At 37.6% G+C, this 24198-nt stretch overlaps 2 protein-coding genes across 13 annotated transcripts in view; one reads left to right on the forward strand and one right to left on the reverse strand.

Annotated features, from left to right (window-relative positions):
- On the reverse strand, positions 1 to 22338 carry LOC118278959 (trichohyalin). Of its 12 annotated transcripts, none has more exons than XM_050703702.1 (11): positions 22181 to 22338; positions 18148 to 18270; positions 17383 to 17445; positions 17167 to 17262; positions 16502 to 16681; positions 16252 to 16408; positions 4872 to 4958; positions 3823 to 4028; positions 3299 to 3373; positions 1948 to 2025; positions 1 to 703 (listed from the first exon to the last, which is right to left on the reverse strand). In XM_050703702.1, exons 2-11 carry the CDS (start codon positions 18225 to 18227, stop codon positions 637 to 639), a joined length of 1089 nt encoding a protein of 362 aa, XP_050559659.1. In that variant the 5' UTR covers positions 18228 to 18270; positions 22181 to 22338; the 3' UTR covers positions 1 to 636. The 12 variants fall into 12 exon arrangements, with proteins under 12 accessions (XP_050559659.1, XP_050559655.1, XP_050559657.1 ...); XM_050703698.1 differs by lacking the exons at positions 16252 to 16408; positions 16502 to 16681; positions 17167 to 17262; ... (1 more) ...; positions 18148 to 18270; positions 22181 to 22338 and adding exons at positions 8724 to 9095; positions 11802 to 11891; positions 12325 to 12421; ... (1 more) ...; positions 12921 to 13108; positions 21172 to 21797; XM_050703700.1 differs by lacking the exon at positions 22181 to 22338 and adding an exon at positions 21172 to 21317.
- Positions 21950 to 24198, forward strand: part of LOC118278965 (uncharacterized) — a 12973-nt gene continuing 10724 nt past the window's right edge. The window contains exon 1 of the mRNA XM_050703745.1: positions 21950 to 22098. The gene's annotated coding sequence lies outside the window, so the exon portion shown is untranslated. The remainder of the gene's footprint in view (positions 22099 to 24198) is intronic.

The raw sequence follows: 24198 nt of genomic DNA on the forward strand, positions 1-24198 counted from the left end.
TTGATTTTAAAATTGCATTACATTTATTCATATAAAACTTACATTAGTGAATTTAATCATAACAACTAATATTACGACAAAAATTATACAATACGTAACATAACGCCGCGTTTTATAATCCCTCCGGGGACAAGCAGAGACATGATTTCATTACAACTTTCGTGAGACATACTAAATTAATTAATATGTTATCGGCTTACTCACGTAACTGTTTGACGAGGAACTAGATTAGTTGTAGCAACGCGACAATCGCCGCGTCGTGTGTCGCGGAACGCTGCTCATGAATGAGTCTCTAAAATGGCTTGAAACTAGTCGAGTTCCTCGTCAAACAGTTACGTGAGTAAGCCGATAACATAATAATTAATCAGAGACATGTACAATGTAAATGCAGGGGCGTAGCTGACGCCGTATTTGCCGTGTCAATACGGTAGTTTCCAATTAGTCAAATTCAATACTTTTATCGAAATGTCAAAAACGTCATCAGATTTTTACATCAAATAGCAGTTAGATACATTATGTTTCGACCATTGTCTCTACTTATCCTCGTGGGAGACAGGCGTGAAGTTCAGTATGTATGTTAAGTATCCCCCTAAGTCATATGATAGGGGGTGAGTCTATATTGAGGGAGACAACGTGTTAACTGACTCCATCTTCAAATTCTGTAGTTTCCTTTTTGATATCTTCTACCGGTATATAACTACTCCTGTAACAAACGGAACAATTAAAATATACCTATTATGTATGTCCAAATCACGAGGCAGACAGACCAGGGGGCCTACTCTAATTCAACGAACGAACGAAAAATCTTCGAAAATTGCATACTACAATTCTATTTATTGTGAACTTTCGTGAACAAGAATTAACGAATGAAATGAAGATAAATAAATTGATTTTTATATGATATTAAAAATAAAAGGTTTTAAAAGTAATTCTATTAGTAAATCAATAAAACCTACGGCCGAAGATAAAACGAAACTAGGGGTCGCTTAGTGGTCGAAATTCGACCAAATACGATTTAATTTACAATACCACTTAGCATACGTTCAAGAATATTTTTTATTTAACTCAAACTCAAACAAACTCTTTTATAAAACTCTATTTATATGAGACGTCAGAATATCATCGCAATGTCTATTGATTTTGACGTTTTGTCAATTACGATCAGATACTATGCATGTGTGTGTAATGTTTTATTTATTGATTTAATGTACTTTATAAGCATTATTTTTGAAAAATATTAGCGTTTCGCACTTCTCCTACACATAAACTATAAGTGTACCAAATTTTATGCTCCTACGTCCGCGCAATTTTCGTAAAAAGCAGTCCAAAGTTTTTGCATCACGTATTAATATATAGATTTCGGATTTTAGAACTGGAGTAGACACCCAGAGCGCTTACTCTTGAAACCAATCTTAATGTCAATGCAATTTCAATCCGTATAGTATTATGGTAAATATAAATTATTGATTACTAGCGTCCCGCCCCAGCTTCGCAAGGGTGCAATGGCGATATATTATGCATGTATTATACATATAAACCTTCCTCTTGAATCACTCTATCTATTAAAAAAACTGCCCTACAATCCGTTCCGTTGCGTAGTTTTAAAGATTAAAGCGTACAAAAGGAAACAGGAACAGGAAAAGCGACTTTGTTTTATACTATGTAGTGATTTTTTTTTTCACATAAAAATATCTGCTTATATGTTTGTTATGAAAGAGCTATCTCTGTCACTCTCTTTGTCGTGCGTATTTGTGAACCACTTTTTTAGTCAATGTTTATTTAACTTCTTTATGTTCTCAAATAGAATTAACTGGTCCGGGGTACGAAATTTCTTCACTATTGTAATCTTCAAACACAATACTACCTCCCATTAAAGATGTGGCAGATACTTTTAGAACAACTTATGTTTAGAAATCTAATAAATAATATAGAGGTACAATGACTTACTGGCTCACTGGCTGTATGCAGGTCTCCGTTATGTCAGGTTTGATGTCTTCCTCCTCCGAGGTGAGGGGATCCTCCTCACTAGAAACATATAAATAATATACATACCATACATACACCGAAATCACCTTTTTTAATGTCTGTCTGTTTGTTCCAGCTAAGGGGACGTCCATTAAACACGTGATACTAAATTAGGGGAGGGGGCGTTCGAAAAGAAATCGCGAAACATCAAGAGGGGGAACGGGGGTTTCATAAAATATCACGTGTATTTATTTTTTCGCCAAACGCGGGATTTTTATACCTTAGATACAACCCGTTCCTAGCGGCAGTCCGCAGCTCCGGTTCATAAAAGAGTATAAATTATAATAATGCATTTCTAAACTTAAACCAATTTAGATGATATTTTTTAGGTACTTGTATTTCCTAGAAAATGTTAACCCGTGATGTTGGGTGAGGGTTAATCTAAAATCTCACCACATAAAACCAAGGGGGAAGGGGGGTAAAAATCTTAAAAAAAAAAGCTCACGTGATTAATGGACTACCCCTAATCATGGAAATGGCTGGACCGATTTTTATTGGAAGGTAGCTATTGGAATATACTAGAAAAAAAAGTTGTTGCTAACGGCTCTGTGATTTTACGCGACGTCCTGCGTGAGCGATCTAGAAGCGAACGCGAAGCGGTGCGGTGACACGCGAATTCAACGCGATGCGGTGTGACGCGGCGGCTATGTCCTACGTGCATGTGAATCGTTTCGTTTTGTTTCTGTTTCCGACATTATAAACAAAAACGTGACGACACCGCGTCCAGTTCGCGCGACAATATCAAGCCAATTGATCGCTCACCGCATCCCACGTGCGGTTGGCCACGTCAATACACTGGAGTTTTCGCGCTGCGCCGCACCGCATCACCTTCGCGTCTTTTTTCTTAAGGGGGAAAATCATCCAATCACTTCTCCCGCCTGGGCGAAGCGAGGGGGAGTGTCAGACTCTTACTGGCTAAAAACCACCCCGTTCCTACTCCTGCTTTTGGAGCCGGAGCCCCGGTAAACCCGCTAGGTAGTCTGCTCCGGGTCGCCTTCGCGTCTAGATCGCTCACGCAGGACGTCGCGTTACTCTTTCAGTAAGGTACAGTACTCTCAACGGATCTTGGCACTACGAACTACGTGCAGAAGGCTGCGCAATAAGTCTTTTTTAGAACCAAATGGTGGCATGAGGCGAGGTGCGGGGGCGGCGATCTAGGCTAGAGATTGACCATTTCTAAATACAATTGACCCTTTACACTTATTGCGCAGCCTTCTGCACGTAGTTCAGACCTGCCAAGATCCGTTGGGAGTACTGTAGGTAACTAACTCACCCGTTTTCTTCATCTTCAGCCGCCTCTACTTCGACTTCCACATACAGAGGGTGAGATTCGTCGCCAGGTTGCTCTCTGGAATAAACAAGTATATTGATATGTGTGTAATACATTTTGTAAAACATCTTAATAAATTATCATAAACTAACAAAGTTTCTACTGCCTTAAACATTTACTGAACCTTCCCCCGTGGACTTCCACAAACAATTCAAGGCCAAAATTTGCAAAATCCGTCCAGCCGTTTCCGAGTTTTGGCAAGACTAACGAGCAGCATTTGATTTTTATATACTTAATGCGAAGATGATTTGCATCTTGTTTTAGTATAATTATGTTTGTTAGTCAACCACGTCAAAACTGACAGCTCGAATAAACCAACCTATCAGAGAGCCGGACGCGCTCTCGTTTCGATTACTTTAAATGTAAAGCAAACTCATACTAAGGGTACTGAAGGTGGCTTCCGCAGCTCGAAAATAATTGTTCTACGCGGACAAAGTCGCGGGCGACATCTAGTCAATAATACGTACTCAACTCTCCGTCGTTTGCGAGACGGTGCCTCTTGTGAGTCGGAGTCTCCGGTTTGCGACCAGTACAGTCCCAGTGCGTGCTCCACGTCTTCCTCGCTGGCGCCGGTGCACAGGGCCGTGCGCTCGCGCAGCTGCGAGGGGGACAACTTCGTGCCCTCAGTAGCAAAGTACTGATACACGTTTACCAGCATCGCGGTTGCTTTATCCTAGAAAACAAGGTTTTTGTGTAGTACCAATCATATCGACGGTTAAAAGGAAATAGGGTATAAGCGACATTTTGGTCAAAAATTAGTTTATTATGCTATCCTACGTAAAATTTTCCGCTTACTCTCATGGCTCTACGAGGACATTTTTGGCGTTTATACCCTAGCAAAAAAAAATACATTTTCCTAGTATCCTTTCGATGACCGAAGAGTTTAAACGGCTCTCCTGAACATTTCATTTTTTGTCGCTTATACCCTATTTCCTTTTAACCGTCGATGTTATACTAAGTGTGGGAGAGTCATGCTTCGGCACGAATAAGCTGAGCCGGAGTGATACAGCCTCACAGAAAACCGACGTGAAACAACGCTTGCGTTGTGTTTCTTTGTGTGAGTGAGGTTGACGGATGCCCAATTACCCCCTTCCCAATCCCCGATTACCCAACAACCCTTAAATTCCTAACCGTTAAAGTTAAAGCTAAAGTTTTATTTTATACTGTGTCTGGAATTGTGCCCAATATATGGCATTACGCTCACCTCCTATTACATGGGACTTACAGCATACATTGTGAAAAGTGGTGTATATTGTATAGCGGCATTACGTGCTGTAATGTGCCTTCCCCTACCCCTTCGGAGATTAAAGGCGTTTCGATATATATTTTATCATCCACCTTTTAAATCATCGCACAGACATACAATGCAAGTAAAACGAAAGCAATTATTGTGTAGTATTTTATTTTTTTATAAAAAATGTTTTAATTTTCGATTTGTTTTTTGGTGCATCGTGCCCGGTGCAAAATAAATATTTTTTCTTTCTTTCTTTCTTTAAAAAAGCTTGTAATATCTTACCCCTTGTCTACCCTCTACATCTACATCCGTGTTGCATTCCGGACAGACAACCTTGCCATTTTTCCTTCTTGCCGCCGCCGCACGAGTCTGAAACAATGAAATATACATTTTATTATTCAACTAGCTGACCCGCGCAACTTCGTTTGCGTGTATCCCGCTACTTCGACAAATACAGTCAACGCACCAACACATATTGGATACTAATTTTCAATTCACAATAACTTCTCTTTCCCTTAACCGCGTTTAAAATATTAAAATGTTTTTTGGTTTCTGTGACTCTTCTTTGATCGCCCCCCCTATCAGTTTTTGGAAAAAATATTTAAGTAATGTACAGATTTTTTTTTGTCTTATATGTATAGATCAAAGTCGTAGTACCTACTTTTTATCGAAGGATCGTAATTCATAGCAGAATTTTCTTTATTTACCCATGAATTAGTAACTCGTGCTGATTCTCTGTCCCTCTGAACCCTATGCCAATCTCGATCTTGGGTAAGGCGAACCTCACGCTCTGCTGAAGATTCTCTCTCTCTCGCAGCTCTTACACCATCTCGAAGCTGACTGAGTCGCGCCTCACGCTCTATTGACGATTCTCTGTCCCTCTGAACCCTACGCCTATCTCGATCTCGGCTGCGGCGGACCTCACGTTCTGCTGAAGACTCTCTCTCTCTCGCAGCTCTATATCTATCCCGAGCCTGACTGAGGCTTTCCTCACGTTCCGTTAACGATTCTTCATCTCTTGCTGAACGTGTTCTTCTGGCATTCACTGTACTACGACCTATGTTAGAACGTCCACGTCTTCTAGGCATGACTATATTTAATTATTACACACACATTATGACACTAACTGAAATTAACTGAATTATGAAACAAAAGAAAGATACCTATTCTATTAAGTTCTTTTTCTGAACTTATCTTACCTTAAATTACGATTTTTTTTTAATTATTTCCCTAATATTAAATTGACCTAACTTTAAATTTTAACCAAAATCTTAATAGAAAATATCAAAAATAAATGCGATTTAATACTAACCTTAGAATACAATACCTATTATTATCATACAATTATTGTTGTCGCGCTGAAAAGCACGTTTTATTTTTCTCAAAGAGCTGCGATAAATAAACGCGTCCGATCGCTTCCAATTTCAAAGTGCTAATGGGGAGCCGCTGCCGCCGACGCGCTATTTATAGGGACGCTGCCCCTGCCGCCGCGGCCGGCCCGTACCGTGCCGCAATACTAATATCGTGATATCTCCTAAACTATATGTCTAAATAACACACTGTAAACTGCAAAAATAATCTAAATTAAATGCTCGTGATGATGAACTTACTTATTATGATAAGGATATATGTATTATTGGTTATATCACCAGTTAAACATCACCCAACGAATTAAATGTTTTTTTAATACAGAAAAGTAGTTTTTGTGACTTAAATAAAAAAGCTGGATATATGTCATCGCGGACTTTTTTGTAGAACTAATAAAGACCAATGTTTTTGCTATACATTGTTCTTACTTGTATCCAACGGTATAAGCGGCGCACGCACAAATGCAATCTTCAATTAGATTTTTTTCTGACTTCTTGGACATAAATCGCTATAACTCAGCTAACATAGTTTCAATGTATTTCAATTATATATAAAAACCTGTCGGAGAAAATACTCTTTCTATTAGTGAAAACCGCATCAAAATCCGTTGCGTAGTTTTAAAGTTTTATGCATACGAAGGGACTACAGACAAAATGGGCGACTTTGTTTTATACTATGTATAGAAGAGATATAGAAGTCAAAGCATTTATTTCAATTAACCTCTCGTATGCCGTATATAAGACAACAATAGAAAACTCATTGTGTCTCGCGAGGATCCACGTTCCAAACATACGAAGGGTTAATCCTAAATAAGGCACTTTTGAAACGTCAAATTGAATAGTCCGTCAGTCTGTCTGTCAGTGAAGCTAGGCGCTCGTTCCAAAGTGTAGCTTCGAATGGAGAAGAACGAGCAAGAAACTCCATCCTCCTATCCTAGCGACCCGCCCCAGCTTCGCATGCGTGCAATGGTGATATATTACGCATTTATTATACATATAAACCTTCCTCTTGAATCACTCTACCTATTACAAAAAACCGCATCGAAATCCGATGCGTAATTTTAAAGATTTAAATATACAGACAAACAGACAAAAATTGCGACTTTGTCTTATACTATGTAGTGATGTGACTAGCACGCCACTCCCATACCGCTGCAACTCCTGTAAGCCAGGATCTGCAGTAGATACAACCATGAAAACACCGGAACACTGAAGTCCGGCGCGTCCCAGGGACATGAATGACTGTCTTGGATCCCGCAACGAAATAAATCAGAAGATATATTATTAGAGGAGAAGAAAAAGCTTGCATTTTATTAAAAACGTAAACATTCAACATTTTTTTATCTTTATTAATTTAGGTTCTTTTGGTCAGCGGCCATCCATAAATTACGTCACACGAATTTCATGATTTTTGACCCCCTCCCCCGTCCTTATCACAATTGGTCACATTTGTGAGACCTCCCCCTCCCTAGTGTGACGTCACATTTCATAATTGTACTCTAGAAATAATTATTTAATTAAAACAGCAGTTCCAAAACTTGTTTTATTTCGATTAAACATGTTTTTATTTTAGTAAATTTTATTAACACAACAGATAGATTATATTATTTAAAATGTAGTAGAAATATATAATTGGTTACTGCTTACTTATTATTTTACGAGTGAGTTCAGTAAGTTTATCAATTTACGAAAATGTGGACGTAAAATATTACAATTTACCTCCCGTTTAGAATCATACAAAAGTTTATAAACTTCCTAGTAAATTGATAAACTTACGGATCTTGTTATTTTTCGGTGACATATATAAATACAGGCGACCCGCTCAGGCTCCGCACGGGTACAACATACAGCCAGGGGCCTTAGTCTGCTATTACAATTGTGTCAGAATGGTCGATAATTGAGCAGTGCAAGAGGGACGGAGCTATGTAGGTTGTATAGCTCCGTCCCTGTTGCACTGCACAATGATCGACTATTCTGACACAATTGTAATAGCAGACTAAGGTCCCTGATTTTTTATCACCAGCGAAAGTTTTTCTTAGTTAGGTACCATTCAAACATTCCATTTTTAAATAAAAATCATTTTATAAAAATAATAACCAACTTCACTGAAGTAAATCGGTTAAAATCAACACTAGATCAAATGGTCAAAATAACTTTTATTTCGGAGGTCGGTGTTAAATAACAAACAAACAATAATGAGAAACACCGACTTTCGAAATCAAAGTCAATTTGACCATTTTATTGATCTTTTTAACCGATTTTCATTGAACACATTGAAGTCGGTTATTTTTTTATATTATTTTTTTTTCTTTTGTTTAAAAATGTAATGTTTGAATGACACATAACTCTCAGAAAAAAACGTCTAATGATAAACAAATCAGATAAATCAATCACTGAAAAAATGGTCGACTGCCTCGTTGGTCGAGTGGTCGCAAGTGCGACTGCCGAACAAGGGGTTTCGGGTTCGATTCCCGGGTCGGGCAAAGTATTACTGGGCTTCTTTCGGATTTACGAAAATTTCTCGGTAGTAGCATCCGTACTACTACGCCAGACTCCGGTCTGGAATTGTGTCCAGGATATGGCAATAGGCTCACCCCCTATTACATGGGACTTTAACACAAAATGGTGAAAAGTGGGTGTACATTGAAAAGCGGCATTACGTGCCGTAATGAGCACCTCTGCCTACCCCTTCGGGGATAAAAGGCGTGAAGTTGTGTGTGTGTGTGTGAAAAAATTGGTAATAGATGACAGAATTTTCTTTATTTACCCATAGCTTCGGCTTGCGACTTCGTCTGCGGAAAACTTCTTTTAACATAAGATAACACTCAGTGACTGTTGCTCGCTGTCTTTCTGTTGCTAGACGCTGCGAGCGCTGAGCGCTAGTCTCCCTAAACCTCGTTTCGGAGTCATGCTGCCTTTTTAAATCAGCGAGACGTTGCGCACGTTCAGCGCTAATTTCTCGAGCACGGGCTCGCGATGCTCTCATGACATTTTGTCTAGCGAGCCGCTGTGAGCGCTCGGAGCTTGTTTCTCGGGCGCGTGCTTGCGAATTATGTTTTCTATTTCTCGAGCGGCGCTGCTTATTTTCTGGGGCAGATTCTTCCGTACGGCGAACTTGAGCTGCTTTTGCATAGGATGCCTGCCGGGATAATTGCGATTTCCTTTTAGGCATGCTCGTTTCTTTATTAGAAAACACACTACACAGACTTGAAAAAAAAAAATATGAAGAATAAACAGCGACTCGACCACCGCTTTATTTATACTAAACAATCGTAAAGAAATTACAATATTTACCGATTATTTCGAAGTACGAACATACTAAACGTACACCGAAATAAACGTAATTGAATTTCCGTTATTTAATCTTATCTGTATGATGTGCTTGTGACACTGAAATAATTTATTTTGATAATAATTATTATTTTGTTGCTTAAATAATCCACCAAAAGTAAGTCAGCCGATTTTTTTTTAAACATAATACGTAGGTATAAAATATAAAAATATGGTGTCGCCGACTTTTTTGTAGAAATCATTAAGAAAAACCAGATTGCCATACATTGTTTTCAATTTTAAGCAACAGTTGCTTATTATGTTTAAAAAAAAAAAAACCGCTTTATTTAGTTTAGTATAAATAAAGCGGTGGTCGAGTCGCTGTTTGTTCATTTTTTTTTCTGTCTTAAGTCTGTGTAGTGGCTTAAAATTTGCCTTGTTTTCTAAAAGGGCGCAGGTAGACGTCCGTGTTGACCGGAGCGAGTGGTGGTCACCGCGGGGCGGGGCGGAACTTAATGACGTGCCACGCAATGTGATCAGGGGCCTTAGTCTGCTATTACAATTGTGTCAGAATGGTCGATCATTGAGCAGTGATCGACCATTCTGACACAATTGTAATAGCAGACTAAGGCCCCTGTATTAAAAAATATAGCCAAATAAGTGAGATATTTGATTTGTACGCACCCCTGCGCCGATCTTACCCCAACGCACCTTTTTGGCTCTCCGTACCCGACGTGTATATTCTCTTTGCCGGCGGAGGCGAATCTCCCGCTCTAATGAAGATTCTCTCTCTCTTTTAACTCTATGACTCTCCCGATCCCGAGCGAGTCGTTGCTCACGCTCCGTTGACGATTCTCGAGCTCTTGCTAACCGTCTTCTTTTGGCACCCACTGTCATAAAACTAAGGTTCGATCGCGGACGAGGCATGACTTTACAATTCCTGTACAACATTTACTCAGCTATACAGGGTTATTTGTAAAACACTGCTAAGCACAGGATTGTGTTACTAACATCATAAACAACAACTTTTGTTCTATGACTTTTTACAAAACATAATACACTAGTTACTTCCGCGCGGTTTCACCCGTTCTGCTTGGCCCCTGTTGGTCATAGGGTGTGTTTTATAGCCTATAGCCTTCCTCGATAAATGCACTATACAACACAAAAAGAATTATTCAAATCGGACCAGTAGTTCCGGAGATTAGCGCGTTCAAACAAACAAACCAACTCTTCAGCTTTATAATTATCGTAAAATAAAATAGTAAATAGTAAACATAGTAAATATAGTAATAGTATATAAAAGAAAACAAACGTTCAAGATTTCGTTGTCCAATCTAGCACATTTCAATTCTGTATTTTGCTGTGGCTACCACCAGGGGCCTTAGTTATACAACCTACTATGTAGGTTGTATAGCTCCGTCCCTCTTGCACTGCTCAGTGATCGACCATTCTGACACAATTGTAATAGCAGACTAAGGCCCCAGTAATAACGCGATGCAAGCGCATCGAAGCGAGCGACCGACTGAGGCTCCCTAGAGTATATTACGTTCTGTGGACTGAGAGGACTCGTAAATAGGTCAAGTTTTTTTTTATGTAACACCTGATGATTACCTGATGGTAAGCAATCGCCGCCGCCCATGGACACTTGAAACACCAGAGGCGTTACAAGTGCGTTGCCGGCTTTTTTGGAGTTGGGAATTTAAGGGTTGTTGGAGAATTGGGGATTGGGAAGATTGAGAAGGGGGGAATTGGGCAACAAGTTCAAACGAACACGCCCGAACCCCGCTCCCCACCGCTATTGTATGTACTATTGCTTAACATAGACTTGGAAACATTTAGAGTGTTTAATTTAAGTATTTTAAGCATATATTGCATAGCTTCTATCGCGGGTCTTAAGCGTGAAGACCGAATCCAGAAATTTCGTAACGAAAAAAACCTAACACCCCCCACTCTTAGAACAATTTGACAGTTCATAATTGAAGTGGCGCCGTCTTTGTGTAGCTAAACTTGACAAAAAAGTTCAACCAAAACTTAACAGGTGGCGTTACTATCGCATATAATAATATTTCATTGTAATTGCATAATTTGATAAAAAAAAATGCTATGCAATAGCGTTACAAAATGAAAATGCACCCAAATTTTCAATCGAAAATTCACGCGTCAAACTATCAGCTTTTTTTAAAAAGGTCGGTGGGCTTTTTGGTCATTAAAATCTCTATTTTTTGTTAACAGGGAATAAAAAAAGCAAGCAAATGCAAATGATTAAAAAGTTACATTTTATTTTATCAGCAAATAAGTCCTTAAAACAACTTAAAACCTAGTGTTACCCTCCCTAGCCCTGATGACTGCTTCTATGCTTTCTTTCGAATTAATGTGACAACAGTCTCTTGAGGAATGTTATCCCATTCTGAATACATTGACAACATTTTTGTAAACGTTACGTGCTGATGAGATCTGTTGTGTTTAGGAATTCTAACTGTTGTTAATTTAAAGGTCGTTAAACGTACTTTCAATTGATACCAATATTAATAAGGTGTAATGTATTCGTTACTGGCGGGACATGTTTTAAACTTACAATTTTGTGCGATTTTTGTGACGCCGAGTGTATTTCTATGACCCTTCTTCCTGAAACTTGGAACGGTTTTATTTCTTCATTGTTTGTATCCTAAAACAATGCAAGCATACACATTTGTAAATTGTTAGTATAAGTGTATTCTAACACAATAAAATATAATAGTCCTCCTGACCGTTTCTGGTCACAGCGACTAATCTAAGCGGAGATTAGCTAACTGCGCGGGACATTTATAGTGCACAAGTGTGTGCGCAGACGCAGGCATAGGCGTACTCTCATAGTCAGATGGGATGGAAATCAGAAACGATCAGAGAGAGAGAGCAGGCGCGGGACCAACGGCTTAACGTGCTTTCAGAGGCACGGGGGTATCATACTTCCAACTTCCAAACTCCGGGCAACTGCTGAGAAATTTCATATGGAGTTTTCATCCGACCCGGGAATTGAACCTGAGATCTCATGCTCATTTAGTCGCCCTTGTGACCACGAGACTACAACAACTACAAGAATAAAATATATTAAAACTTACATTAGAGGTTTCGAAATTATTATCGTAAGAAGAAGTACTACAACCGGGTTGGTCATCATATCCTTCCAAACGCTCTTTGATTGTATTGCTCTGAATCCTGTGTAAAAAGGATAAGATGATAATAAATGGTCACGATAAAAAAACATATTTACAATAATCAAAATACTTACTGGCTTTTCTGTGATGCAAATCTATTGGCACGAAGTTTTTTACGAGATATTGCTCCAAAAAGCTTAGGCCTTGGCATCTAAAACAATAAATGAAATTGTAAAGGTGTACACTTTACTGATTTTACTCGTTCCGTTACAGTAATAGGTAAAGTAGATGACTTTTGACTTCATCATTAATAAAACAAAAAGAAAAAACATGCGGACCCGAAAACCATAAAAAACTGTCAAAAAAACTTTCTTGGCGCTATCTAGGAATTTAATTTTCACTCCGTATTCGATATTAGCGACCCCAAAAACCACAACAATGACACTCATGTCGAAAAATTAATATATTTATGTCGGCGCCATCTTGAACTTAGATTTAACCTCATGTTCAAAATAATATAACGAAACATTCTATATTCAGTAAAATAAAAAATATCTTACCTTGTCAAGTTGCTCGTACAGAATGTGTAAAATATCAAGATTGGTTTGTGAAGTATAATATCAAATATTTTGTACTCATATAGCAATCTTTTTCAAGGCGATTTTCTGTAACAGGCGACGCAGCGTCCACTCACGACAGCGCCCGAGCGCAGACTAAAATTTCATTAGACATTTTCTATCTAATAAATCTAAATAGTAAACAAATAAAATAACCCTTTATTGCTACGCTTTAAAGTTGATGTCTTACAGCAAAATAGGAACAAAAAATTAAACGGGAACTTTTATTTTTTTCCGAGACAATTTGTAATATTTTCGTAATTTTTTCCAATATTATAATTTTTGATTATGGCTGCTTCCCCGGGATATTTTTTGAGATTCAGAATTATGCGTGTAATAGCAGTAAAATGTTCCTAAACTCAATCCTTTTTTGTCAATTTTGTGTGAAGAGGTAAAGAAAAATCGTATTTGCAATAATAAAATATAACTTTTTTCACATTACAAATCAATATTTTTGGAGATAAAGAAGTGATCTATCTATTGTAATTGTTAGTTATGTTCAGTTAAGTTTCTTTTGGTCGTAATATGTACCAAAAAATAGCTAATTTACGTCAGATTTGAGAACGCGTCCTTAATGTGGCAATGGTTAAAATCTCTTCGAAAATTATCCATTATTTGTCATAAAAAGACAACAACATCACGCCTTTTATCCAGGAAGGAGTAAGCAGAGGCGCACATTACGGCACGTCACGTCACTATACAATGTACATCCACTTTCCACCATTTGTGTTACACGTCCCATGTAATAGGGGGTGAGCGTATTGCACGGAGTTTCCATACATAGATACGTAGGTGTATAGATATTTATCATCTATGTACAACTAGGGAATCCAATCCGGACTATCCGTAATCCGAAAAATCCGGATATCCGTACATTTTTACTCGAGTTGTCAATCTGGATTCGAAAATCAAATCCGCGGATTTTCTGAATAATAAGAAATCGTAATTCGCAATGACATTATCACGCGTATGTTCGGCTCGCGTCCTCCAGAGGTAGTGTTGGTTATTCCGCTTAATATAATTCGGCTAATAAATCGATTAAAAACAGTTAATAGTCATTAATAGCCAACTATGGATGATACTGTTAATGTTATTTTAGTGATTGGAAACTTCCCTTCATGGTTTTCAGGCTTAGTAATGTCAGATTAGACTTAATTTTCATCATCTTTCTTTATCTTTTTTTTTGAGGGGGAAAATCATCCAATGACTTCTCCCGCCCTAGGTGAGGCGAGAGGGAGTGTCTTCTTCTGCTTTGAGCCGGAGCCCCGGTAACCTTTTACGTTGTCCGCAGCTCCGGGTCGGGCATCAGCCCTGCTGGGCCCCATCTGTGGTGGTCTGGCTCTTTGAGGCGCGCGCGGAACGCGACGCGCCGCACGCGCGGGGCTGGTTCTGGTCGGGCGGCGAGCTACCCTTGCTCGCCGTCCGCAGACCCGCACTTACGGTGGCCGGAGATCGTCACGCGATCCCCGACGCCCGGAGTGTCTACTGCGGCGGCTAGGACGTGAGGAGGATCGTTCTCTCACGCGCTCCGTCTCCTCCTTAGCTTGCATGACTGCTTCGCAAAAGGAGGAGACGGCGTCCCATCCCCCTCGCTCCGCACCATGGCCTGAACCAGAGCCGGACGTGAGAGGTCACCGTCGCCGATCACATCCCTAAGGACACGGCGGTGCTCAGCCCATGCAGGGCACACCACTACTGTATGCTCCACCGTGTCCTCTGGGTGGTCCTCGCAATGCCGACACCCGGGCGTTTCCTCCCGCCGAATCCGAAACAGGTACCTACCGAAACTTCCGTGTCCGGTAAGCACCTGCGTCAGGCGGTAGGTGAGGACGCCATGACGCCTCTCTAGCCACTCCTCAAAGAGGGGACTTACCGCTGCTATAACAGCGAGCCCAATCATCTTTCTTTATCTATACTAATATTATAAAGCTGAATGAAGAGTTTGTTTGTTTGTTTGAACGCGCTAATCTCCAGAACTACTGGTCCGATTTGAATAATTCTTTTTTTGTTGAATAGTGCATTTATTGAGGAAGGCTATAGACTATAAAACATCACGCTATGACCAATAGGAGCCAAGCAGAGCGGGTGAAACCGCGCGGAAGTAGCTAGTAGTAAATAAATGGGCACTTTAAAACTAATCTGTAGGTCTACTCTAATTCAAAGAAAACGAAGTTTTGTCCAAAACTTCGCAGATTTCGTACTACAATTTTATTCTATTTATTGCGAACTTTCGGGAACCAAAATAAACGAATGAAATGAAGATAAATAAATAGGTTTTGATATGAAATTAAAAATAACGTTATTTCAAGTAATTCTATTAGTAAGTCAAGAAAACCTACGGCCGAAGATTAAACGAAATTTCGGATTCGAGAACCGGAGTAGGCCCCCTCTGGTCTATTTAAAAATTTTCAATCAGCTATTTACATAAATTTTTGGTAATTAATTTTTTTATGCTTAGTTATTTTTTTAATTTCTAATCAGTCATTTAGTTTTTTATTTGGCTCAAAAATAATTTTCGTCTAATTATGCCACTGGATTCTGTCAAAAAAGTTTGGTACATCGATTGGATCACGCTAACTTTTATTCCTGGTGTATTAAGAAGTACAGGTTCATTACAGGCACGTCATCGATTTCCGATGTAAAATGTACATCCACTTTCCACCATTTGTGTTACACGTCCCATGTAATAGGGGGTGAGCGTATTGCACGGAGTTTCCATACATAGATACGTAGGTGTATAGATATTTATCATCTATGTACAACAATGAATACCTGTACTCGTATAATTTGTGTACAAAGTGTTTAAATATGAAAAAATAATTGCATAAGTTGAAAAATGTTGATAAATAATAGCTTTACCGCGGCAGTCTCAAAGTGCCGCACGTATTTTTTTTTCTTTATTTTTTTTTTGACATTAATTCAAGTTACACATTGGATGTATAACACGTAAAGCAGCCTTGAACAATTTCACCAGGTATGTATGTAATTCTAAAAAAAATCAAATTCGTATTATCAAGATGTAAAAAAAGAGCAACGTTTTATCCGCGAAGGGGTAGGCAGAGGCACATTACGACACGTAATGCCACTGTACAATGTACACCCACTTTTCACCAATTGTTTTATAAGTCCCATGTAATAGGGGGTGAGCCTATTGTCATATACCGGACACAATTCCAGACTCCGTACTATTGAGAAATTTTCGAAAAACCGAATAAAACCCAGCAGCAATTTGCCTGACTAGGGAATAAAGTGAATAAATAAAAAAAATAATTACCTTCGGTATTGTTTTCAAACTACTTTCACGTTTACTGGTCGACGATTTCTTCTTCAAGTCTCTTTTGTCGCGAATAGGGTAATTTAAATAGTGTAAATCGCGTTTATTTTCAACAACCCTACCTTGCACGACATTATCTTCATTGCTGCGTCTTTTTCTGTGAAAAATGAGGAAATCGTAAAGTTAAAATAATATCGAGGCATATATTACAATTTGTTTTTATTAAATATGTATTATTAAATCAAATTACATATCCACGTTGGATTTTTCAGCTTTACGTCGACGATATTCCTTTTGACGTTCAGAATTTGTTTTTGGTACTTTTTTCTTTTTCTTTTCTTCATTTTTCTTCAATATTTTCTGACGTTGATTATATGTCCTTTGAGGTACGCGATTTCTTTTTCTTAATAGCTCTTCACGCTTTTCTTCTCTATAAAAAAAGGAAAATATCTAGGTATAAATAATTAAGTATTAATGGTGTAATTACACACCAAAATAATTATTCATTCAAAATTTTTTAACAAAATTAACGATATTAAAGCGCGATGAATAGACGACTTTTATGTATTTGAGGGGGTGAAGTGGGTACGAGGATTTTTTTCTGAGGGGGGAAAATGATCCAATGATTTCTCCCGCTTTGGGTGAGGCGGGAGGTAGTGTCAGACTCCTACTGACTAAAAACCACCCCGTTCCTTCTTCCCGATGCCCGATCCGGAGCTGCGGACAACGTAAAAAGTTACCGGGGCTCCGGCTCAAAGCAGGAGAAGGAACGGGGTGGTTTTTAGTCAGTAAGAGACTGACACTCCCTCCCGCCACATCCAAGGCGGGAGAAGTAATTGGATGATAGTCACCCCTCAAAAAAAAAACCATCGGCTTTTATTGTGTGACTATCTTCACCCATCGTTTGATACTTACTCATCATAATCTGATTTCGAATTGGCTCCGGGAGTAACAACTGTTGCAATTGAGAGTGATGTCCCTGGGCTTTCGAGCTCAGAAGCCTTTTCTAATCTAAAATTGAAACAACATGATTATTTTGATATCGTATTGTGATTTTTTGAGAAAATTTCAATAAAATGCACATTTCGAAAAATCGTACAGCAAGCCGAAGCTGCAATGTCATAAACTTACTCGTTAAAAGTTTTCTCCGATGGTTCATCTGCTGACGAAATGCTCGCCAACTGTTTCTTTTTACTATAAAGAAAAAATAATACAATTGCATTATAGCTGTTACAACAATAATTAAAAATCAACAAAATTAATAATAACTGAAAAAAAACTGAAAAGTAGAAAATCCGCAATAGCTGAAACAATAATTAAAAAAAACATTTATTTGAAATAAATGATAACAAAATCAACAAAAATGATATCCTATCCAATCGTGTTTTGACAGCTAAATTATTGCCATATCAATAGTTTAGAAATTGACCTGTGGACAGCTTTCGTTGCAGACTCTAGGGACCACATTCTGGTCATGGGCGCATAGAGTGGGGAATCTAGGCGCCCACTCAATGACCTCAAGGAAGACGGCGGCACAGTGGTCACGTGTCGTCGTGCACTATATTGCACAGAGAGGGATAAGGATGACAAATAGGTCTCCATAGAGAAGTGCCATAACGGGCGTTGCACCACGGGGGCTCCGGGGTTGGTCTACTAAGAGGGCCCGGTGCCTCCTTTAGGTGCAGATGGTGGCCACCGGGGAGGTTTTAGTGCGGTAAAAATCCCACACTCCCTAGTTTTTTCCCCAAAAAGCTAGGCGCCTTTTGAAGGTTTCCCCCGTCAACAAAAAAAAAAAAAAAAAACACATTCTATACACATGAGGCCACTAGACCAACTAAGTTATGTCAATGGAGTCCAAATTACGCATTTATAAATACAAACAAAATAGGTACTTACTTTACAACTTCCATCATGTGTTTATGTTTGATCCAATAAGATCTTTTTATTGCCCTTCGTTTATTTTTCTTGTTACCCATTTTATATACGCTGATTGTTTATTTACACAACTTAAGACTTAAACTGAAATCGAACAAAAATTTACACAAGCTTTTAATTGTATTTACACAACTTATAATTAAAATCGATTCCGAACAAAAATTTAAGCCTTGTATTCATGGTAAACATTTTGTTTAGCAACATGGTTGCATAAACATGTTGCGGGCAACACTTGTGTTGCGGAGTTGATCGCGCCATGCTGCAGAGTTGACGCCCGGCGGGCGAAAACATCAGTTTATATCCGTTTAAACAAAATTTCCAGCAGCATTCTCGCTATTCATCAACAACGTTTATCAACTGTTGCTAAGCAAAATGTTTACCATGAATACGAGGCTTTATACTAACAACCCAACTTAGAAAAGGCTAATCACAAAATAAAATATTACAAAAGCAAAAAGATAGGTTAGTCAATGATTATTTTCTGAGCCGGCGAGTGATACAAACTGACATAGGTCCACCAAGCAGCGCGCCTCAGCGGTCACTGCCGGTCCACGTAGGAATGAAAGAGAAACGAATAGATGTCGTGATCGGACGACATTTTGTTCGATTCGTTCTGAGTTATTTATCATGAATTATATTAATCCTTACAAATATCTCATTTCAATCGACATCATATTAATTTTATTAGGATATGTTCATAAATAATACAGTTACAATTGCTAGAATTTCAATTTTTAGTGGTTAGTTTATGTTTTTTTTCTATAACTAGAGAAAATTTACAGAAAACGTGTTTTGAACACTATTTTGACTATGCATAGCGCCTAAATATCATATATGTATTATACTTTCGTTAAATAAATGATATTTATTTTGCAAATAGGTTATAAAATAACACTTTTACACGTCAATCTCTTAAATAACTAGATGAGGCCGGCATTTCCTATCGGACTACTCTGAGAAGAAATGCCGAAACAAACTCAGAGGTCATAGTCTCTTTTAGAGTCCAGACAAAATCAATTAAAGATGTCGGAGAACCGTCCAAGTTTATTCAGTAGTGGTCTTTTGAGGAAAGAACCACAGCAGTTTGAGCGGACCTGTTCAGATGGCAGCATGCATGTGTCAGTTTACAATCAGCTCAGCTGACGGCTGTTGCTGAATGATCCGACGAACAATACCAACCAAAAGAACATTTGGGTAGGCCACACAAATGCTCAAACTGTCAGAACATAATTTACTAAAAATAAAATGACTAGCAAAAATCTCACACGGTCCTCAAACTAACAATTTTAAAAGGAAATATAAAAATATAAAACTAGGTCAAGTTATGTTAATGTCAAATTTACTTTCTTACATATAAAAAAGGGTTACTTTTAATAACACTCATTTTAATATAAAAAATTTTAGTTATCTTTATAGCAGTATTATATATAAATTAACAAAAAAGTAATAATACTACATTACATTGTATGTGAACTTGTATGTTTGTAAACGCACCCACGACACAGGAGACAATCCTAGAGTGAAGCAACATTTTTAAAAAAAGAAAAGAAAAAGAAAAAATAATACTGCTTTTGTGATAATAACAATAAAATGCATGTATATAGAGTACTTACTGATTTTCTTTCACTATATTTTTCGTGGCTTTCTTCATTAATAAATGCACTTTATTTATTCATATTTGAAACACATTGTACACAAATTATACGACTACAGATATTTACTGTTGTACATAGATGATAAATACCTATACACCTATGTATCTATGTATAGAGACTCCGTGCAATAGGCTCACCCCCTATTACATGGGATGTGTAACACAAATGGTGAAAAGTGGGTGTACATTGTACAGCGGCATGACATGCCGTAATGTGCACCTCTGCCTACTCCTTCCTGGATAAAAGGTGTGACGTTATTGACCTATACACCTATATACTTGACTTGACTGCCTTGTTGGCCGAGTGGTTGCAAGTGCGACTGCCAGGCAAGAGGTGTCGGGTTCGATTCCCGGGTCGAGCGAATTATTACTGAGCTTTTTTCGGTTTTTCAAAAATTTCTCAGTAGTAGCATGGAGTCTAGATGAATGTGCCTGGTATATGGCAATAGACTCACCACCTACTGGGGCTTACAACATAAATTGTGAAATGTGGGTGTACATTGGCATTATGTGCCATAATGCACACCTTTGCCTACTCCTTCGGGGAATAAAGGCGTGACATTAAAAAAAACCTAAATACTTTCTCACAAACAATTGTTATTAATTTAGTTCTTAAGATAAAAGAAGTATGTGATTACTCTTAAATTAATTATAAGTGTATAATTGTTATATTAAAATAATTATTCTGTATTCATTTATAGAACATTGAACAGCCAGTAGCCTAGTCACTGCATCTACTATGAAGTTAGGAGAAGGCAGTGAGCTACGGTAGTTCTTTTTGTTTTATGAGACTACTAATGACCCACCTCAGCTTTGTATGGGTGCAATGATGATATATCATGCATGTATTATACATATAAAGCTTCCTCTTGAATCACTCTATCTATTAAAAAAAACGCATCAAAATCTGTTGCGTAGTTTTAAAGATTTGAGCACACAAAGGAACATAGGGACAGAGAAAGCGACTTTGTTTTATACTATGTAGTGATAATAGTTATAGAATTTGTTTTTGGCTGTAAATGGATTACCTTTACATGCGAAGTTGTATATCTGTATGTATTATTACACTTATATTCGATCTATAATTTATACTAATAAATAAAGCTAAAGAGTTTGTTTACTTGTTTCTTTGTTTGAACACACTATTCTCTGAGATTACTGGTTCCAATTTAATAATAACCTTTTTTATGTCGGATAATCCATTTATCGAGGAAGGCTAAAGGCTATTCAATATCACGCTACGATTAATACGAGACGAGGAAAGCGAGTGTAGTTTTGATTTCAATGTTTCAATCACAGCACATTGATACTTTTTATCACTTATTACATACTTCTAGTTTGTTGCAAAGCACTTTATATTTGTTACTAAAGAAATATAACTTATTTTACACAGCGAAAAACTTAAATTTCAAATAATTTTTAACCACTTTTTACTATGTCAAGTCGGCACACGCAAAGCAAAACTAACTTACTAACTAGGCGTGGGACGTATTTATTATGACAGGTATAACTATTAGTATTACATCGATAACAGTTGTTATAACAGGTAACAGTATATAATATGTACTGTTCTTGAAATTGACAGTCACGGACTCGATTTATTATACGATAAATTCGAAATAACAGGTACCACTAAATTAACTAAAAATCACCGTTTACTCAAGTAAAAAAATTGAGAAAAGGGCTACTAGTTTCGAGTCACAAAGGTACTCTTCGTCATGAGCAGCGTTGGCAGATGCGATGACGTCGCGCAGCTTACGATTACGACTCAAAACAACTAGCTTTTCTCCAATAACGTACGTGAGTAAACCGTGATTTTTAGTTTCTTTAGTTTGTCTCACGATAGTTTTTACAAAATAACAGGTATCACTGCTTAGATAAAAATGAAAAGGCAGAAAAGTTAAATAAATTATTATCTGCTGTTCAAATATTAACCGTAGAAATGAAAGATTTTAGAAATTATAAAAAAAATGGCCTCAGGTAATAACCCAAAAGCGAATAATAAAAAGACATACATTATAATACAACAACAGGATAGTATTAAAATATTATAACGGACTAGTAACATAAATAACAGGTATCATGTTTGGCCTGTTATAACAACAATAGGGACACAGCACTGTGTAAGCTGTCAAGTGTCAATGTCATGTCACACACACGAGTAACTACTAAATTCTTTGACAAAATCGGTTATAAATATTGTTGCTTATAAATTAGTTTATGAATTGCAAGATAACATTAATGGGATCTACATAAAAGTGAGTCATTTCACAATAATTGTAAAACTTATGTGAAACAGTGAAAATAACATTAAGGGTTAATAAATACAAATAAACTTACCCGCTTCTGTGCAAGAGAACACGCGTATATCAGTAATAAATCGTCTATATCTGAATCACTGGAGTCACTGAACATGTTTAATAATAATAATTGATAATACTTAATTTATTTTAACAATAATGTCTGACAACGAATAAAGTTGTGGAGGAAAATAACAACAAAGACCACAGACTAAAAAGTTACCGCCATAATGTAGACTGACTTTTTTTTTTTAAACGTTGCCCCACATTAGGGTATTCTCCTGTGTCAAGTGCGTTTACAAACATACGCACATACACATAACAATTTGTGGATCACTTAGAGAATCGAACTGCGGGAATCGAACTCGCTACCCGTTGCGCGGCAGCCAGTTGCCCAGCCACCGCACCAACCGTAGTCAAGGTGTCCTATCCGAGACTAAACTGTGAAAATAGGAATTAAGGCTAGGTATTCCTTCAAAAGTAGGCATTTTGCGCTGTCGACAGCGCGCGAAATAGTTCGTGTACACAGCGCCTCACGGAACTCGCATGACTCGCTCAACGACACAGTATAGAAATATGCAGAAGGATAAGTCGGTACTTGACTTATAAGGTATATATTTTTTTATGATCAAAAGTTACTAGGTCTAATATTTGGTAACTGGTAATAATTGACTATAAAATAATTATATTATAAGTTTAGTCATAATTTGGTCTTTGGAGTAATTAATTGATAATAAACAGCTCATTCGCTATTAGTAAGTTTCAGAACTGTAAAGATAAAATTCTGATTTGTTTAGGATATGTTTTTGTCTAAGTTGTATAAAAGGTATACTTATACAAAATTTATTTTATTTATAAATGACCAATGGATCAACTCTCGTTTTCTAATGTACGCAGATGACATTTCTTTAGTTTGCAAAACGATAGAGGATTGTTTACTACTTCAAGAATAACAGATCACACTTATTGTACTTAATAAGCTCTTTCTTAGTCTTCCAAAATGTCATGGAATAAAAATAAAATCAACCATATTTATTCCATTAGCGACGTACCCCTAAAGACTGTGCTATCTGTACGTGATTTGGGTGTAATACTTGATTCCTGTCTACACTTTGATGTTCACCATAATGCAATAATAAATAAAGCATTTCAAATGTTCGGTTTCGTCATGAGATCCTCTCGTGACTTTGTGCGTCCCTCTACGTTCTTACTGCTTTACAAAACATTAATCAGATCTCAGTTAGAGTACGCTTCTCCCATCTGGAATCCTTTGTACGAAAAGTATATTTCTGGTTTAGAAATGGTGCAGAAAAAGTTTCTGCGTTCTATGAACTATAAGTGTTATCACTCAAAAACTCCATACACACAATTGTTAAAGAAATATAATATATTGAGCCTACAGCACAGACGAATGCTAGAAACTTATCGGTTATGATGCTACATGGTTTGTGTAACAATAGATTTGACTGTACTGACTTAACCAATAAATTATGTTATACGGTACCCAGAACTGTCATCCGGTAGAGGTGCGCGCCTCTCAAGTTTTATATTGAGTCCTGCAAAACGAATGCTGGAGTGCGTGTGCCTCTTCGCCGTATTGCGGACTACTATAACTCGCATTTCACACAACTCGACATTAAATATGTCGAGTTGTGTGAATCAGGCTAATAATCAGTTTTAGCTGTTAAACTTTTGCTGAAATTGATAGACTAATCAGCCGCGATCTATTACCATACTTTATTTATTTTCTGTAGTGTGTTTTCATACTTTCTTTGTCATTTCTTTTGTCAACTTGTACAAATGGGTTGCATGATTGTTAGTTTTAATACGTACTTTATTTGTTATGTTTAATTATGTAACTGTTTTTTGTCCCTTAATAAATAAAATAAAATAAAAACTACACTTCTAATAAGGTCAGGGTGGCATATTCCGTCTATGGGGCGTAACCGTCTACTTGAAATAACGCTCCTTACAGTCGAGTTACAGCGTTTGTAATACGGTCGGTAAAACAACATTACTTTTAACTATAAATAAAATTCATCAGATTGGCGTTAGGCG

The sequence above is a fragment of the Spodoptera frugiperda genome, chromosome 24 (assembly GCF_023101765.2).
Source record: "Spodoptera frugiperda isolate SF20-4 chromosome 24, AGI-APGP_CSIRO_Sfru_2.0, whole genome shotgun sequence".
In the NCBI taxonomy this organism is placed as follows: Eukaryota; Metazoa; Arthropoda; class Insecta; order Lepidoptera; family Noctuidae; genus Spodoptera; species Spodoptera frugiperda.